Here is a 20,165-nt window from a genome sequence, read left to right on the forward strand (position 1 = left end):
AATATTTCCAGTGATAATAAGCTCACCATTCCCAAGCAGATCATTAAATTATTAGATATCTCAAATTATTAGGAATTTCTTCCGTTTATTTTGAAATGAAAACTGTGTCTTTGTAATTTCCACTGACTAATCTGAGTTTTGCTCTTAGGAATCACATAGAATGTGGCAGCTCTTGAAATTTGTGAGGGCAACAATCACTTCCCTGTTCTCTGTTTTCTTTTTCTAGGTTAAGTATCCCAATACCTTTCAGTTATTTACCTTATGACATGGTTTCAAATTCCATCATTATGTTCTATCTCTTCTTTGGACAGATTCTTTAAAACAGGTTTCTTTAAAACAGGGGTCCCCAAACCGCCAGACTGTGGACCGATCTCAGTCCCCATCCTGTTAGGAACCGGGTTGCACAGCAGGAGGTGAGTGGTGGGCAAGAGAGGGAAGCTTCATCTGCCGCCCCCCATCGCTCCCCATCGCTCCCCATCACTCGCATTACTGCCTGAACCATATCCTCCCGACCTCCACCACCCCCACACCCCCGCCCCGTCTGTGGAAAAATTGTCTTCCACGAAACTGGCCCCTGGTGCCAAAAAGGTTGGGGACTGCTGCTTTAAAATAAACTGCCCAGAGCTGAATGTAAGATTTAAGATGTAATATAACTAATGAGAACTGAGCAATTGTAACTTTCCATGATCTTCTGGATGGAGAGTGTAGCCCAGGAGGTCAGGGACTATGTTTGTCTTTCTCACTGTTGTAGCCCTACTGCTTACCATATTGCCTAGAACACAGTAACATTCTCAGAAAATACATGTTGAAGAGTCAAATGAGTGCTTTGGTCATTGTAAGTCTAGAAATGAAGCTAAAGATTGTTAGCTGTTTTAGAATTTTACCTCTGTTGGAGTGTGTTCACTCAAGACCTTAACATTCTTTTCTTATGAACTGTTGTCAAATTGAATAACATCCATCCTGTATATGTATAATTGATATGGTTAAACCTAAGTTATTCTTTTTCCTTATATTTATCCATTTACTGAACAAATACTTATTGAATATCTATCACAGTGTTCTGTGCTAGGTACTAGGTTCTGTACTAGGTTCTGTGCTAGGTTCTGTGCTAGGTAGCAGCACAAGTTCAGTTCTAAGTACTAGGTATACCATGGAAGGGAAAACAGTCCTTCTGTCATGGATATTGCAGTGTGGTTGGAGGTGGTGGATTGGGGAAGACAGACACTGACAGATAAACAACAAGTATGTTCATATACATTGAGAGAAGTACTGTGAAGGAAATAAATAGGTACTGGCTAGAGAAATGGGGAAGGGACTTATGGGGAGACTTATGTAGATATTAGGGCAGTCAAGGAAGGTTGTTTTGAGGAGGAATTATTCAAGCTGAATCTTGAGGCATAAGAAGAAACCAGCCTTATTGAAGGGGTGGGGGTGTATTCCAGTCCAAGGAAATGGCATGTACAAATGACTTAAGCCAGGAGAGCACTTGGCTAGTATGACTATAGGATAGAGGCTAGGAGGAAAGTGGAACAAGGTGAGGGTGTTGAGATCATACAAGGAGAAGTGAAAGAGGCTTGCACAAACATGGTAGTGGTATAGAAGGTGAAAAGTAGACTGATTCTAATTCTGTTTTGGAGGTTATGGGATTAACAGATGGATTTGATCGGGAAGCGAAATGGAGAAGGCTGAGCCAAGGATGACACTTAGGTTTCTGGTTAGTGCTACTAGATGGTATGATTAAGCCAGTTACTGGGATAGGAAAAAGAGAATCAAGAGTTTAATTTTGGACATGTACTGAGATGCCTGTGAGATATCCATCTCTTTTCCCTTCTCTTTTCTACTTTGGTTCTATTGCTAGACCTCTTTTACTAAGCCATTTATCAGAGTGGGTCAAGGAAGTATGTTATAAAAATACCTTCGGGCTCAGACATGAAATTGCCTGTGTTATTGAGAAACATGCTAATGAGAATAAGCTAGAGAAACTAAGGGCAACCAGTAGCTCTTAAACCTTGGTTGCAAGGCTTTTCAAGTTTCTCTGCCCAGTATTGGTTTCAGCTTCCCTAGGGATTCCCATTGTGAATTTATTCACTGATAACCTGAATTTACCCAGTCATTTGTTGAGTTTCTCTCTGCTTCTAGTCTGTCCTGCCTCCACTTTGTTTATCCACTTCCCTGTTTAAAAACCTTCAGTGGTTCTCCTCTGCCTTCAGGATAAAGTCTGAACTATTTAGCATGATATTCAAGTCCTTTCATAATCTGTTTTCTTTGCCTGTCTTTCCCTGTCTCCCCATTCCATCTTCACATACACTCCATGGGAAGAGAAATATATGTACATGAATTGGGGACTTGAAATTGGTGGGAATAGAGGTGGTCTTGGCCAGATTGAAAGCCTGTCCATAAATTCTTAACAGATAGGAGTTTCCTCTCCCCCTCCCCCTCCTCCTTTTTGAAGTGTAGTTAATTTACAATATTGTGTTAGTTTCAGGTGTACAGCAAAGTGATTCAGTTATATATATATATTTTTTTCTTTGGCTTATTTTCCATTATAGGTTATTAAAAGATATTGAATATAGTTCCCTGTGTTATACAGTAAATCCTTCTTGCTTATCTATTTTTTTTGTATAGTAGTTTGTATCTGTTAATCCAGTACTCCTAATTTATCCCTCCCTCACTTCCCTTTTCCCCCTTTAGTAACCATAAATTTGTTTTCTTTGTCCGTGAGTCTGTTTCTGTTTTGTATATAGGCTTATTTGTATTATTTTTTAGATTCCATATATAAGTGATATAATATTTGTCTTTCTCTGTCTGACTTACTTCCCTTAGTATGATATTCTCTAGGGCCATCCATGTTGCTGCAATATTTCATTCTTTTAGTGGCTGAGTAATATTCCATTGTATATTTATACCACATCTTCTTAAACCAATTGTCTGTTGATGGGCACTTGTGTTGTTTCCATGTCTTGGCTATTGTAAATAGTGCTGCTGTGAACATTAGGGTACATGTATCTTTTCAAATTAGAGTTTTTGTCTTTTCTGGATAGATGCCCAGGAGTGGAATTGCTGTATCATATGGTAGCTCTATTTTTAGTTTTTTAAGGAACATCTATACTGTTTTCCATAGTGGCTGCACCAATTTACATTCCCACCAACAGTGTAGGAGGGTTCCAGATAGGGTTTTCTTTAGCAGAGAACAGTGGGGTAGAAATACCAAGATTTGGAAAGACAGACACTATACTGGGAATTTATAATAGAATCACCAGCTTGTAGTATATTAATAGTTTCATTAAAACATGGGCTTACTTCTATGATCTGAGGCAAAATTTTTAACCTCCCAGAATGTGTTTATTGATATTTATCTGGGAAGTGAAAACACCTGCTTATAGAATGGTTCTAAGATAACATGGTAAAGTGTGTAGAATAATGTATGGTGTTTAGTAGGTACTCAATAAAAGTAGCTACTATTATTATTATTTCAGTTAGAATTAATTTTAAATGGCAACTAATCTAACCTTATCTCCTTCTACTTCCCTTTTGTAGCCCTATATCACCCAGTCTGTACTACTTGCTAATTCTTGAATAGCTACAGTATTCTACTAATGCCAGTTCAGTCCTGTATCTGGAATTTCATTTGTCCTTTGCACTTTAGGTTGTTTTGTATTGACATCTTACACTCATGCTTCAAAGCATAACTTAAAAAGCGCCCTTTCCACATGGCCTTTTGTGATCACTCTAGTTGAAAGTACTTACTTTGTACTTCTCTAGTGCTTAATTGGTTCCACTCATGAGGCCTTGTCTGATTAAGCACCAGGTACTGCCTTGTGTTTTAGTAATTTGTATATATGTCTTATCTCCTTAAGAATTGTATATTATCTTTTTTGGGTCCCTCTCAAATAGCTGAGCCAAAACCTTATACATGATTAGCACCCAGTAAACACTGACAGATGTTCAGTGAGCTAATTTGAGGAGTATTACCAATAATTAAATTATTAAATTTTATCCCTAAATGGTGATTGTAAGGGAAATTTTCTTAATGGTGCCAAACTGTAGTTTTTTTTTTTTACCAAGTTTTCCACTTAAACATTAGTGGAGCACTGACCATACTAATGTTAGAAAGAGATACAAAAAAGTTGAAAGATATCATCTGGCCCTTGCAATCTGCTCAGTATCAGGTTTCTAAAGATCTGATTTGCCTGAAGTCAACAGATGTACACTGTTAAAACAAGTGTATCTTTGATACCAGATGGGGTATAATTCCTGGGGTTTGGAGGATTAGGATTGAAATGAAATGGGAACTCATCACTTTGTCTTCATGGCTGTGCTGATTTTTTTTTTTTTTTTTTTAATCAGAAGACCTCTTTCTGACATTAAGTAAATAGATACCTCCTTTTGGATTTTGGATCCAGAATGAAAAATAGTATCATTTACAAAGGAAGGGCCTTTTTGTAGAGCATTTATCCTGTCTTTGCTGCTTGACTTTTTTGTGCCTTTTTTTCTGGTTACCCATCCTATCTTCTGTAAGGTGGAGAACTTGGCTGCATGTGTAACAGATTTGTCAGGATGAGTTTATTTGAGCTTTTAGTAAATGGCCCATAGGATTTTTTTCTTTTTGCTATTTATTTTTTGTTTATTTCTGATCAGTCTCAGAGTTAACTGGAGGTACTTGCCTGATTTATCGGTTTCATTTTTTATATCCCCCATCCACCCCACCTCCTTTTGCTCTTGTGGCTCTTACTAAATGCATTGCTACCCATGTGTACATGGCTGGAAAGGAACGTGAAAACTGCCCTTAATAATTCATTTTTATCTGTTTTTCCTTGCATAGACTGAATTGTAGCATCTCTGCTGAATCTGCATTGTCTCATTTCCTGGTTGTTTTCTTGCATTTATGATATTATCTGAGGTTGGTTTCTATAAGTTCTAAGAATTCGTTTGCCCTTCTGCTTGTTCCTTATATTGTGTTCTCATCTCTTTTTTACTTGTATTCAGCTTGTTTTTTACATATGTCCAGTTATGTGGCAAAATGTATTGGTTTTGCACTGATAGATGTTGTTCTTTAATTCTTAATTCATATGACTGGATCATTCCTTCCTAAATGTGGCAAAGAGAGCATATCAATAGAGATACACAGAAACTGACTCTAGGCAAGTGTTATGGCTGCATAGACAACTTGAAATTGCCACAGATCTGCGGTTAAAAATTTCAATTAACTTTTGATTAAGCACCAAATGAGTTCTAAAAAAAATGTTAATCGTCAGCTTCTACATTTAATAATATGTTGCATTCTTTGTTTCATTCATTTTTTTTAAAAATTTTATTAATTAATTTATTTATTTTTGGCTGTGTTGGGTCTTCGTTTCTGTGCGAGGGCTTTCTCCAGTTGTGGCAAGTGGGGATCACTCTTCATCGCAGTGCGCGGGCCTCTCACTATCGCGGCCTCCCCCGCTGCGGAGCACAGGCTCCAGACGCGCAGGCTCAGCAGTCATGGCTCACGGGCCCAGCCACTCCGCGGCATGTGGGATCTTCCCGGACCAGGGCTCGAACCCGTGTCCCCTGCATCGGCAGGCAGATTCTCAACCACTGCGCCACCAGGGAAGCCCCATTCATTTTTTAAAAATTTATTTTATTTATTATTTAAAAAATTTTTTTGGCTGTGTTGGGTCTTTGTTGCTGTGCGCCAGCTTTCTCTAGCTGTGGTGAGTAGGGGCTACTCTTTGTTGCAGTGCGTGGGCTTCTCACTGCAGTGGCTTCTCTTGTTGAGGAGTATGGGATCTAGGTGCATGGGCTTCAGTAGTTGTGGCATGCGGGCTCAGTAGTTGTGGCTCTTTGGGCTCTATAGCGCAGGCTCAGTAGTTGTGGCCCATGGGCTTAGTTGCTCCGCAGCACGTGGGATCTTCCCAGACCAGGGCTCAAACCCGTGTCCCCTGAATTGGCAGGCGGATTCTTAACCACTGAGCCACCAGGGAAGCCCATGCTTCATTTATTAATTCAGCAAACATTTGTTGAGCATTTAGTGTGTCAAGTATTTCTCACTGTTCATATTCCACTTTCTGAAAGTAGCTTTTTGCCATCTTTGTTTCTCAGGCATTTCGAGTATGTTTCCAAAGAAATAATGGTTTTCTCTGCCTTGCTACTCAAAGTGTGGTCAGTGGGCCGGCAGCACTGGCAACATCTGGGAACTTGTTAGAAATGCAGAGTCTCAGGCCCCATTCCAGACCTGCTGAATAAGAATCTATATTTTAACAAGATTACTGGGTGATTCAATGCACATTAAAATTTAACAAGCATTCATATAGCACACAGATTGTTACCATCTGTGTGTGTGTGTGTTTTTAAACAACTGAGTACTCATTCAGCTATTTTCTTAGAGATGACACCCTTTCATGTGAAAGCAATTATAGGAATATCCTTAGAAGATCTTTTTTCTTTTTTTAATGATAAGAAAATATTGAAAACACAAGAAAAATACTCTTTATTTACTGAAAGATACAAGTACAAGATTGTTAGAAGTGAGGTTTGAGTGATTTTCATATCTGCTAAAATGTTCCCAAATGATTTGTAATTTTTTTATGGATCTTTATGAGACCTTGTTGTAAAGTCTGTTGTATAGGAAAATTTTAATATAGAAATGGTTTCTGTGTCTTTTCAGTAAGATGAATGATAAAGTCATATCTGAAATACATGGAAAATAGTGCTCAATTCTCAGCCTGTCCTCTGTTTATTTTTGCAAAGGAAGTATGAAGTAAATTGGTGCTCTGAAATCAAATCATTACTCTTTTAGAATAGCTGGTGGTTTGATATCCAAGTTTTCTTTCTGGGTCAAGTTTGATTACTTAGAGATTAAAGAAAAATAATTTTGGAAAAATCAATTGCCTACTCCTAATATAAGGAGGAATTGAAAAGAAGCTTATTTCTTTTAGGTACAAGCGTACCTAACTCAAGGGTAGCAAATTCAGAATGTGTATTGGTTGGTAAATGTTTAAGTGATGTTATAAAGACTGAATTGTATATTTTATTAGTGCAGAATAATTTTGATGACTTAATAGATGAGACTAGAATATATGCTTTTGTAAATATTTTTATTGCTTAAAATATTTTTAATGCTCAAAATAAAATAATTTAAGTAGATCAGCAGTAAGAGCTCACATAAAGGCTTTTCCTTTTATTAATATACCTTTATTTATTTCAATACCACTTATAATGGTTTGTCACCTACTAGCAGTGTGACCTTGGGCCAATTACTTTCTGAGTTTCAGTTTCCTCAACTATGAGGTTAAGCAATTCCACTTTCCCTTTCAGGGTTGTTGAAAGGCTTAATTTAAATAATGTAGATAATATCCCTTACCCGGGACCTGACACAGAAATAGCTCTCAGTACCATTAGCTTCCTTCCGTTGTTTTCACTGTTTTGTTCCATTTACACACAAATATTTAGATTTCACTCATATTGTAAATAAGAGTTCTCTTAAGTTTTCTTTCATTATACTGGTTAAAGTTGAATCAAGAATATAAACTCCATGATGACATAGACCTTATTTGTTTTGTTTTGTTTACTGTTGTATCCCAGGCACCTAGCATAGGACCTATGCATTTGAAGTAAATTTACTCGAATAATTTAGAGAACACCTTTGCAGTTTTTATTTGTCAGGTATATTCAATTGAAATTAATTTATTCAACAGACTTTTATTAATACGTATAACGTGCCAGGGACCATTCTGTCCTCATGGAACTTACATTTTAGCTGGGGGGAGAGAAGACAATAAACCAGTAAGCAAATAAGTTAACATATTCGTAAATAATAATAAGTACAGTAGGTGCTGTGAGGCCATCTGGAGGAGTAAGGGCCATTATTTTAGATAGGGTGTGTATGGGAGGGCTTTCTAAAGAGGTGATGTCTGAGCAGAGGCAGTAATGAGGCGAGGACCATCTTTCAAATATCTAGGAGAAGAACATCATAGGCAGAGAGAACAGCAAGTGTAAAGGTCCTGAGGAGGGAATGAGCTAAATATGGTTCATTAATTCGGATTGTTAACATCCAAATGAAATTACTTCATCTAAATAGTATGGAGCAGATGCAGAGACAATGTAAATGCTGCTTTTTGAGTGGAGTACTTTTAGGTATAGCAGTGAATCAAAGTGAAGGCCATCAGTAGTCAAATTGCTCAAAAGTTCCCTTGTGTGTTGGTTATCCTTTAGTAAACTAGATGTGACATTGCTCTTTGGCATTATTATGTGGCTTAACTAATAATACTGGGATTTTTGAGATCAAGAGGCTAGAAACCAACAAGTTTGAAATATGTGAGGTCTACAGTCTGCCTTCTCCTCTCTTATACTTGAATCAACATTTGCTTTCTAAATTTTTCTTCTCTATTTTGTTTCTTTTTCTCTATTATTTCTCTAGTTTCCTCTGTTGTAATAGTTCACTGCTACTCTTAAAAATGTTGAGCATTCAAAATCATATTTGTCAGAAGGAAGAAAGGTCTTAAAGAACTTAAAGTCGTATTCTTCTGCAAGAGGTTGTAATTTACTGTTGTAACACGAAAACCTAAGGAATTCTTTTGTGATTATTTTAACTGTATACTTGTCATTGCTGTTGTCAAGTCTGATAACAAATGAACAGAATTCTACATTTCTGTTCTTAATATGAAGTCTATGTATTCTGAGAAATATAAAGAAAAAGAATAATAAAGAGTTGGGGAACCTTTTAATCCCATTATCTCTTGGGGTGTAGAGACTTTTGAATATAATTCCTGCAAATCCAGCACCTGAAGATTGATACCCTCAAAGGACAGTGTATAAATAACATCTTTTTTTTTTTTTTTTAGGAAGGATAAAACTGTATTTGCTATGTCCAGTTCTGAGCTTTGAATTTAAAATATGATACATTTCACTAAGGTGGCTTCAGAGGGTACTATTTTAAGCTAATTTCTCTATGTCATAACTTTAGCAAGTCAAGGCATTAATAATTTATCCAGGATGTATAGGTAAGATATTTTTGTGCTTTAATGGAAAGTCTTATGTTTAATGGACTGGAGTACTGTCTATTGGTGATTAAATACCTACAAATATTAATTCTGGTACACTTGACCCAAGTGAGGGTTTTGCCTTCAGTAATGTGTTTTACTTCTAAGAGCTCCCCTTTTCCATCTTCTTTTTAATAGCAACGTCATGACAACAGAGAAGAGTTTAGTGGCTGAGGCTGAAAATCCACAGCAGCAACAACAGAAAGAAGAGGGTGAGGGAGCCACAAACTCAGGTCAACAGGAAACTCAGCTGGAAGAGGCTTCTCAAGCAGCAGCCGAGGGAGATAATCAGTGTGAGCAGAAGCTGAAAACATCTAATGGAGACACTCCAACACATGAAGATTTGACCAAGAACAAGGAGCGGACATCAGAAAACAGGGGCCTGTCACGGCTGTTCTCCTCATTTCTCAAAAGGCCTAAATCTCAGGTCTCTGAGGAAGAAGGCAAAGAAGTAGAGTCAGCGAAAGAGAAAGGTGAAGGTCATAAAGAGATAGAATTTGGAGCCAGTCTTGACGAAGAGATCATTTTAAAGGCCCCAATTGCAGCTCCTGAGCCTGAGCTCAAAACAGACCCATCCTTGGATCTTCATTCATTAAGCAGTGCAGAAACACAGGTAAGGGTGTGCGAATGTGTGGGAGGTGAAGGGAGGTTATACACTTTACTTTTCATTTAAGAACATTTGGTTTTATTTCTTACTAGCCAGTTGTTAGTAATAAGTAACATGATGCTTTGGAGTTTCTGCTCTAAAGAAATTCATGTAGTCAATGGTAACTTGATTTTTTTTTTTAAACATCTTTATTGCAGTATAATTGCTTTACAATGGTGTGTTAGTTTCTGCTTTATAACAAAGTGAATCAGTTATACATATACATATGTTCCCATATCTCTTCCCTCTTGCATCTCCCTCCCTCCCACCCTCCCTCTCCCACCCCTCTAGGTGGTCACAAAGCACCGAGCTGATCTCCCTGTGCTATGCGGTTGCTTCCCACTAGCTATCTGTTTTACATTTGGTGGTGTATATATGTCCAGCCACTCTCTCACTTTGTCCCAGCTTACCCTTCCCCCTCCCCATATCCTCAAGTCCATTCTCTAGTAGGTCTGTGTCTTTGTTCCCGTCTTGCCACTAGGTTCTTCATGACCTTTTTTTTTTTTTTCCCTTAGATTCCATATATATGTGTTAGCATACTGTATTTGTTTTTCTCTTTCTGACTTACTTCACTCTGTATGACAGACTCTAACTCCATCCACCTCACTACAAATACCTCCATTTCGTTTCTTTTTTTTTTTTTGAAATAGATTGAGAAACTGATTGGAAATTGAATGCAAACTAAGACCACTTGACTGTTACTGAAATGAATAGCCCAGTTTGCTTTTTTTTTTTAAAGAAATTCACGTTCTTTTATTTATTTATTTATGACTGTGTTGAGTCTTCGTTTCTGTGTGAGGGCTTTCTCTAGTTGCGGCAAGTGGGGACCACTCTTCATCGCGGTGCGCGGGCCTCTCACCATCGCGGCCTCTCTCGTTGCGGAGCACAGGCTCCAGACGCGCAGGCTCAGTAATTGTGGCTCACGGGCCCAGTTGCTCCGTGGCATGTGGGATCTTCCCAGACCAGGGCTCGAACCCGTGTCCCCTGCATTGGCAGGCAGATTCTCAACCACTGTGCCACCAGGGAAGCCCCATTTCGTTTCTTTTTATGGCTGAGTAATATTCCATTGTATATATGTGCCACATCTTCTTTATCCATTCATCTGATGATGGACACTTAGGTTGCTTCCATGTCCTGGCTATTGTAAATAGAGCTGCAATGAACATTTTGGTACATGACTCTTTTTGAATTATGGTTTTCTCAGGGTATATGCCCAGTAGTGGGATTGCTGGGTCGTATGGTAACTTGATTTTTAAAAAGATACTTATACTGCATAAATCAAAGAAAAGAAAATGAAAGAAAAGAAATGTATCAAATGAGTTTACATTTTGCTATTATAATGCAAAAAGTCCAGGATTTTTAATGAGGCGGGGGGATGGAAAGAAAGTGAAGTGGTTTAGAGTTCATTTTGGTGGAATTATTAGAAATGGGGTAATTTATCAGCAAACATGGTCCTTTTATGGATATCTTTATAAAAGTCATGAGATAGATTCAGACCACCCAGAGGTGTGTGATAAGTTTGAACCATGTTTGCCTTATCTTTGTCATTTTTTCCAACTAGGTCATATTCCCACAGAGTGTAGGATATAGATGAGGAAAGTTAGCTCTTCATATCACCTTTGTAACATACAGTAGTTGGGTGGAGCCTTAATTGTGTCACAGTGTAAACTAAATATGAGTTGTGAATTTGGTCATCTGTCCAAAAATCATGAGAAAATATTAGTACTGTAACTCAAACTATTTTCTAGGAATCCCATTTATTTTCAGGCCTATTGAACTACAAATTAAGAGTTATTTTCAAAGTCTTTTTTTTTCTGAAGCATGTGGGCATTATCTGCATTGTAAAAAATATAAGTCCTATATGTTTCTATTATAGTTCTCAGGTTTGGGCTATACAGTTTCATTAGACTTAAAAAAATATATGTATTTCTAGAATGATTACTTATACATCAAAAGTGCTAAGAGTAAAGTTTAGGATAAAGTTGTTATTGTGTACTTGCTATAGTGAAACAAGGTTGAAAACAAAATTTTATTTATAGTATAATAGTTAAGAATGCAGGCTATGGAATCAGACTAGAGGGTTCAGGCGCAGAGAAGTGACACTTTTGCTTTATCAGTTTTCTCCTCTGTACAATGAGGATAATAATGTTCACCTTATTTGGCCATTATGAGGATTAAAAGAGATAAACATGTAAAGCTCTTAAGACATTGCCTGACATATTATAAGCACTCAGTAAATGTTAGTTATTATTACTTAGTTAATAAACATGAACAGTAAAGGCAGAGAAGCTACATATCTTAATGTCATTAATTTAATTTAATTTTAGGAGTACCAAAAGAGTTAAATTACATTATCTTTCAGGAAGCCTGGTACTTTCAAGAGGTTCTTAATTGCTTTTTTTCTCCTTTGCTTTATGTATGCAAAAATCCATATCTTGTTTTAGTTAGCATTTGAATCAGGGCTAGTCTGTTTTGTCTAAAGATCATAGCATTTGTACTGAAGTTGAAACAGATGACAAAGTTAATTTTAGATTTAACTAAAATCTCATTCATTGATTTCGTAGTAGAATTTCATTTGAGTGGTCCTTTTCTATACCAGATTTTTTAAAAGTGAGTTTGCATTGTAGGACTGCACCAACCTTCATCTAGGGTACCTTGGATTTTTTGGAAGCCATGTGTCATTTTTTAATATTTATTTACTCAACAAATTTACTGAAAACCTGCTGTGTGTGCCAGGCCCTAAGCTGGACATACATTGGTAAATAAAAACTGTAATATGGCAAAGAGGTTTAAGATCATGAATTCTGGAGTCAAAGTGGTATGTAACTTACTGACTGTATGATCCTAGGCAAATTAACTTCTCTGGTCTCAGTTTCTTATTTGTCAAGGGGGGATAATAATAGTACCCTCCCCATAGGGTTAAATGAGTTCATGTAAGTAATGCTTTTAGAACAGTAAATGACCCATTGTAATTTCTATATAAATGTTTGTTATTATTCTCATGATTATTATTAAATATTATTATTATTGAACAAACATGATCCCTACTCTTGGTAACTTTATAGTCTAATGGAAGAGACAAAAAAAGTAGTAAATACAAATTAATTATTTATTGTAATAAATGTTATGAAGACAATAAACAGGGTACTAACATGAAGAATACTAGTAGAGTGGGGATAGGCCAGAGAGGATAGCCAGTGAAGGCCTTAATGAAGAGGTAACATTTAAGAGGGTCATGAAGGATGGGAAGGAGACTTGTAGACCACCTCCAATATCTAATGCAGGAGGAGCAGGAGCCACATAATTAAATCCTTTTTCCTAAATGTCAACTACGTATTTTTTTTGAAAGAAAAGAATTAGTGAGGTTTAGTTAAGAACCTTTCAGCAATTTTATTGTGAAGAAAGTGAGTAAGTGTATGCCAAAATGTTGTCTCACTTACCTGTATTACTTTGGGATGAGTTAATGATTGCCCTAGGAGATCCAGATTTCAATCTGTCTCTTGCTTCTTTGAATCTTCTTTGCAATTTATCATGGTTGATACCTGGTAAAAATGAGTTAATTGGTATTTACAGTTGTTAGCCTACTATACATATGTTGCTTTATGCTCTGAAATGGTCCCAAGAATCCCTCTTAGCCATTCAAAAAATTTTATGGGTTTTTTTTTGTTTGTTTGTTTGTTTGTTTTTGGGCCACGCCTCGAGGCCTTTGGGATCTTAGTTCCCAGACCAGGGACTGAACCTGGGCCCTTGGCAGTGAGAGCGTGGAGTCTTAACCACCGGACCACCAGGGAATTCCCCATTCATAAAATTTAGACTACATGACAAATCACAACTCGTTTTGCAATTCATAAGGCTACCTCACTAAAACTGAGGAGCATGGGGCAAAGATGTTTCAGTTTTAATAGGTTTTAATAATAGGCAATGGCATAGTCAGGGAGAAAATGTAGTGCTGAGAACAACAGATTGCTGTCCTCTGGTTTACCTGAAACCTTCATTTATTGATTTGAAAGATGGGATTCTACCTTCTATCATAAAGTTTTGAGAATAGCAGAGTCTGTAGATCTTTTGGGAGATCATAATATCTCTTACAGAAAAATAATCTTAATATCACTCGTATTTGTTTTAACAGTTTTCCTTCTTCAGTTAGTGTTTTTATTGGTAGCAATATTATAGGCAAACGTGTATACGGCATGTTTTGTGAAATGTCTTTGTTACTGACTTGGTCATGTCATGGGTATGTAGCCTGCTCAGGAAGAACACAGAGAAGATCCCGATTTTCAGACTGAGGAAGGAGGAGGACTTGAAGACTGCTCTAAAATAGAAGTAAAAGAAGAAAGTCCTGAATCAATAGCAGAAAGAGAATTAAAAGCTTCCCAGAAATCGATCAGAAGACACAGAAACATGCATTGCAAGGTTTCTTTGTTGGATGACACAGTTTATGAATGTGTTGTGGAGGTGAGCACATTTCAATTTCAAGTAGTTAGAACTCTTACAAATTGTTTCATGTAGGGCTGGGTACGTGGTGCCATGGCCTGAGATAAGACCCAGTATAATGAATATTTCTATGGGCTGAAATGTTAATAGTGATTTTCTGGAGGTGGAGGTGTGGAAGGATTATGAGTGAGTCTTATTTTCTTCTCCAGTTTTTTCTATTTCTAAATTTTCTATATTTATTCAAATCTTGTGAATTGAGCATGTGTTACTTTTATAATCCAAAATAATTTTGTTTAAGAAATAAATTGGTTTGTTATTTGTAGAGTGCTCTTCCATGACTAGATTTCCCAGGATAGCCTCAATTTCTAGGTCTAGGAGTCCCCATAACTGTATTTATCCAAAAAAAAAAAATTACTATCTGTTCATTTCTGCTCTCCCAGATCTAAACCTTAATGAGCTTTATTTAATGTATTTCTTTAGCTCCATGAGATAGGATATAAAAAACTTAAATCAAGTAATCCCATTTATTAAAATTCTCTATTATTTCCAGAAAGAATAAATAATTGAATCAAGATTGAATAAAAATGTCATAGTTGTTTCAGTTATTCTTTTGCTTCTTCAAGACAAGTTAAAAGTCCTTAAAAATCTATCAGCTATTTTTTTAACTAGAGCAGTAATTGTCAATTATGATATGCTTGATGAAAAGCAATTGTGATTATTACTAATAATAGCCTTTTGGTAAAACATATAATTCACATATGCTTGTATCTTAGGTGTGTAAAAAATTATTTTGAAATTGAATTATTTATATGCAAATATATCAAAACACAAATAAGTAGTCTAAAATATTACACTGTATTTACTAATAGGAATTCCCTCTCCAAGTTTTGAAAGAGAAATCAAGAAAAACACACTGTTGCATTTTTAAAATAGTTACTACACCTGGTAACTGGAGAAGACCTAGGGTCTGCTCTTTCTGCTTCTCGCCACTAGCTAGTCTAGAGATGGGGAAAGCTATTCCACGCTCATTCTTCCCATTCAGACCAAAATCTAGATATGGGTCCCTTATATCTGAAACATTTGGGGGCAGATGTGTTTCAGAATTCAGAATATTTTGGGTTTTAGAATTCAGAATATTTTGGGTTTTAGAAAAGCAACAAGTACATATTCTGCAAATTTCATAATATTCCCAGCAGAGTGTGTAGCAGTTGGTACATTATCAAACACATTATTTCTATGGTAAAATATATGAAGATTCACTCTAAGTTGGATAAATAAGGATAAAAAATAGCCCATAACAGTTCAGGTCAGAATTTGCCTTCAGATGAGCTTTGAACAAAAACAAAATAAATAAGCCCAACCTTTTACTTTTTAGAACTTCTGAATTTTGGAATTATAAATAAGGGAGTAGGGACCTGTATGTGAAGAATTCCCTAATCATCTCTGTCATATAGAGTGAAAACATAGAAGGGAGAAAATGAAGAAAATGATATAATATAGATGGGATAAGTCTAAAAATGAATTAACATCTATGTGAATTACTAATAGTCATTAAAAATAGCTCAGCTCATTGAGAGAAGGACATGTCATGTATAAGTGCCAAAAAAAGATTTCTAATTTTTTGGAAGTCTTAAAAAATGTATTTCTCAGAAGACATTAGCACGTTTAATTTTTTTTTATTATTTAAAAAAGTTTTTATTATTATTTTTTTAAAAATAAATTTATTTATTTATTTTTGGCTGCGTTGGGTCTTCATTGCTGCGCGCGGGCTTTCTCTAGTTGCAGCGAGCGGGGGCTATTTTCGTTGCAGTGCGCAGGCTTCTCATTGCCGCACCTTCTCTTGTTGCGCAGCATGGGCTCTAGGCGTGCAGGCTTCAGTAGTTGTGGGGTGCAGGCTCAGTAGTTGTGGCTCGCGGGCTTAGTTGCTCCATGGCATGTGGGATCTCCCCGGACCAGGGCTCGAACCTGTGTCCCCTGCATTGGCAGGTGGATTCTTAACCACTGTGCCACCAGGGAAGTCCAGCATGTTTAATTTTTTTCAACAATTCCAGTAGTTAGGTAGGACAGGTATACATATTCTTATCACTTTACAGATGAGAAAGCTAATGTTCAGAAATTGACTCAGGTTGTTTAGCTAGTAAATGAAAAAGCAGGGACTTTTTCACTCTAAATCTCAGTCCCTAAGTTATGGCATTTCCTCCCTATAAACAGGAATACAAGTACCCCAAATTGGTAATGGTTTGATTTTCTGGGTAGAGAAACATTAAGAAATGATTTGTAGCACCACTGTAAGAGCCACTGCAACGGGTAATGTCTGGAGGGTATCTAAAAGCTTATACTTTATGCATTTTTCTCAAAGAGATTGCAGGGAGTTGAGACATAGCTCATTGTCTTGGGACATTTCGTCTGGGAATGATAGAGAGTCTAATGATTTCCATAGTCACTGTTAATTGTCAGTGTCGACAGCTGATTCAGTTAAGTCAGGTGCTCATGCTGACTGACAGCGACCCATAGCAGGCTTCAGGAAATACACCAAAAATAAAGAATGTAATGTTTAGGATGGAGATGGGGGATGCTTGATGGAATTTTGCTTTGAATTGTAGCAGCATTTCCAAGCAACTATAAATGTGTTGCATATTTAAACTGACAAATTAAGAAACAGGATTTTTGTTACTCACTTTGTTCTACTTGCACTGTGCAGCCATCTGAAAGTGTTAGTAACCAAGGATAAAAGAGAAAATTGGAAAGTGACATTTTATGTTATTTCGTGATAAATGCAGGAATAAGAGGAAACCTCAACTAAAGTATGTGTATCTTTGCAGAAACATGCTAAGGGACAAGATTTACTTAAACGAGTATGTGAACACCTCAATCTTTTGGAAGAAGACTACTTTGGTCTAGCCATTTGGGATAATGCAACCTCTAAGGTGAGAAGACTGCTTGTAAGATAAGAAACTGACCCCCCAAAATTGTTTTAATTCATTTACTGTTGTTAAGAATGTATTTATTCCTGCCTCTCCAAGATACAGTGTACTTAGTAAGGAAAGATTGAAGGTAATTAAAAAACAAAACAATACCTCTAATACTACAGTGAAAAACTTTCTGCAGCTGTGAGTTAGAAAGTTCTCCCATGAATCGAGGAAAATACTCTGAAAAGGATTTTATGTTATACAAGCTCAGTGAGATAAAATCGAATGTTTTTATATTGTGTGTGTGTACCCCACTCAGGTTTATGTTAGAATATTTGAGAATACTTGAATTTGGCATATAAATGAAGTCACTGAGTACCAGTACCTACTTGTTTAATGTAACTGTTGTAATTTTTCTATGAACCAAGTCTACTTAAATTGCTGGGAGCTGGCTCATCTAAAGGCATTCAGCAGAGGAAATTCTTTCATCTTGCAGTTGAGCTTCCAGTGCTCACATTGGTACAAAACCTTCCAGTTGCATTGAAAACTTTTTGCCATTGTTGGTGTCATCCATACTCAATCCTATCAGCAAGTTTTATTTCCTTATAGTAGTTTTCACTATCCTATTTATTTTTTAATGAGAAAATAGTAAATTGCTTTATTTATATGCATTGATATATTTCTGTATAAAGTGATGTTAAAAGTGCCCAATGTAAAAGCTGAATTTGATTGTACAGCAAACAACAAATCTGGCTGTGTAAAAAAAGGCTTTATTGTCCCCCTTAGATAAAATATTTCTGGGAAAAAAAGTTGATGTCTCTGAATCATAATCTAGTTTCAACTTCTCTGATTGTTTATAAGAACCCCTTCTGGGGAAGTCAGTGGACAAGTGAATCCTGGGAAACATAGAGCTTATCATATTTGGGGCATCTGGCAGGTCTGATGGGCCAGGTTCTTACAGGATATGGTTGGGGTAATGGGCTGTTCTATATTTTCTGCTTCTAAATTCATCATGGCTAACTTCCAGCTCTTGGAAATAGGTCAAAGCAGAGTTTTCCTTTGGGTTAAAATGAAGGTCTTTAGCTGATCCAGGAAGTAGAACATAGAAAGGAAAGCAGGAACTTCATTTGCACATGGCCCAAGTAAATCCTGTACAAAAATGAATTTGGAGAAGACTTCCTTAGCATTGTCAGGTTAAAGGGACAATACAGTAGCAAAAGCCATCGTGGTGGTGACAGTCCTTCTTCAATATGCTATCTCTTTGAGTCATACTTCTCCAGTCTGGATGAGTTGCTCTCTCTGTCTTGTATATAGTTGACCCAGGTATTTCCCATCACCATTATCCTGGGGATTTGTTGTACTTCTCTCCTGTGATGTTTCTCTTGTTTCCCCTTTGTCTTAGCATTTCCTTGTATTTGATAGAGCACTCCTTCTGAGAAATTACATATGGGATGTAATCTTTTTGAGACATTACATGTCTGAAAATGTCTTTATTGTACTGTCGTATTTGGTTGTTAGTTTGGTTGGGTATAGAATTTTAGGCTTGAAATTATTTGCCTTCATAATTTTGAAGGCATTGCTCCACTGTCTTCTAGCTTTTAATGTTGGCTATTGAGAAGGTCAAAGCCATTCTGATTTGTGATGCTTTGTATGATCTCCCCTCTCTCTTGCCCTGTGTAGAATTAGGCTAGTAGAATCTTTTACCCTCCTTCCTTCCCTTCCTCCCTCCCTCCCTCCCTCCCTTCTTCTCTTCTTTTTCTCTCTTTCTTTCTACCTTTCTTTAGTGTTCTGAGATTCACAGTGATGCATCTTTTTAAAAAAAAATTATTTATTTATTCATTTATTTAATTTTTTGGCTGCATTTGGTCTTCACTGCTGCACGTGGGTTTTCTCTAGTCGCTGAGAGCGGGGGCTACTCTTTGTTGTGGTGCGCAGGCCTCTCATTGTGGTGGCTTCTCTTGTTGCAGAGCACAGGCTCTAGGTGTGCGGGCTTCAGTAGTTGCAGCACGTGGACTCAGTAGTTGCAGCTCGCAGGCTCTAGAGCACAGGCTCAGTAGTTGTGGCTCACGGGCTTAGCTGCTCCACAGCACGTGGGATCTTCCTGGACCAGGGCTTGAACCCCTGTCCCCTGCATTGGCAGGCGGATTCTTAACCACTGTGCCACTAGGGAAGTCCCCCAAAACTTTTAATCTTTTTGAGCAAAGAACTGTTCCAGGTGCCTTTTATAGTCTTCCAGGGAATTGAAATTTTTTCCACTAAGAGAATTTTGTAAAGGCCTAAATAAATGGAAATCCGAAGGTGCAATGTCTGGTGAATATGGTGATGAATCACAACTTCCCAGCCAAGTTGTAACAGTTTTTGCCTGGTCATCAAAGAAACATGCGGTCTTGCATTATCCTGATGTAAGATTATGCATTTTCTGTTGACTAATTCTGGATGCTTTTTGTCGAGTGCTGCTTTCAGTTGGTCTAATTGGGAGCAGTACTTGTTGGAATTGTTTGGTTTTCTGGAAGGAGCTCATAATAGAGGACTCCCTTCCAATCCCGCCATATACACAACATCCCCTTCTTTGGGTGAAGACCAGCCTTTGGTGTGGTTGGTGGTGGTTCATTTCACTTGCTCCACGATCTCTTCTGTTCCATATTATTGTACAGTGTCCACTTTTCATCGCCCATCACAATTTGTTTTAAAAACAGAACGTTTTCATTACATTTAAGTAGAGAATTGCACGTGGAAATACGGTCAAGAGGGTTTTTTTTGCTTAACTTATGTGTAACCCAAACGTCAAAGTGATTAACATAACCAAGCTGGTGCAAATGATTTTCAATGCTTGATTTGAATATTTTGAGTATGTCAGCTGTCTCCCTCGTGGTATAACGTTGATTGTTCTCAGTTAATATCTCAATTTGATCGCTATCAACTTCAACTGGTCTACCAGACCATGGAGCATCGTCCAGCAAGAAATCTCTAGCATGAAACTTCGCAAGCTACTTTTGACACATTCGGTCAGTCACAGCACCTTCTCCATACACTGCACAAATCTTTTTTTGTGTTTCAGTTGCATTTTTACCTTTCTTGAAATAATAAAGCATAATATGCCGAAAATGTTGCTTTTTTCCTTCCATTTTCAATATTAAAAATTCACCAATTTTGATA

The 20,165-nt window shown here is 37.1% G+C and overlaps 1 protein-coding gene across 29 annotated transcripts in view; it reads left to right on the forward strand.

Annotated features, from left to right (window-relative positions):
* EPB41 (erythrocyte membrane protein band 4.1) overlaps window positions 1-20,165 on the forward strand; it is a 202,403-nt gene that overhangs the window by 71,660 nt on the left and 110,578 nt on the right. For 28 of the 29 annotated variants that reach the window (XM_059917026.1, XM_059917016.1, XM_059916986.1 and 25 more), the window contains 3 exons: window positions 9,159-9,633; window positions 13,909-14,121; window positions 16,923-17,027. In XM_059917026.1, the coding sequence (XP_059773009.1) occupies window positions 9,166-9,633; window positions 13,909-14,121; window positions 16,923-17,027 (786 nt within the window). In that variant the 5' untranslated portion in view covers window positions 9,159-9,165. Of the gene's footprint in view, window positions 1-9,158; window positions 9,634-13,908; window positions 14,122-16,922; window positions 17,028-20,165 lie in introns of those variants that run through there. The other variant, XM_059917090.1, reaches the window with a different exon arrangement.

The sequence above is a fragment of the Balaenoptera ricei genome, chromosome 1 (genome assembly GCF_028023285.1).
Source record: "Balaenoptera ricei isolate mBalRic1 chromosome 1, mBalRic1.hap2, whole genome shotgun sequence".
NCBI lineage: Eukaryota > Metazoa > Chordata > Mammalia > Artiodactyla > Balaenopteridae > Balaenoptera > Balaenoptera ricei.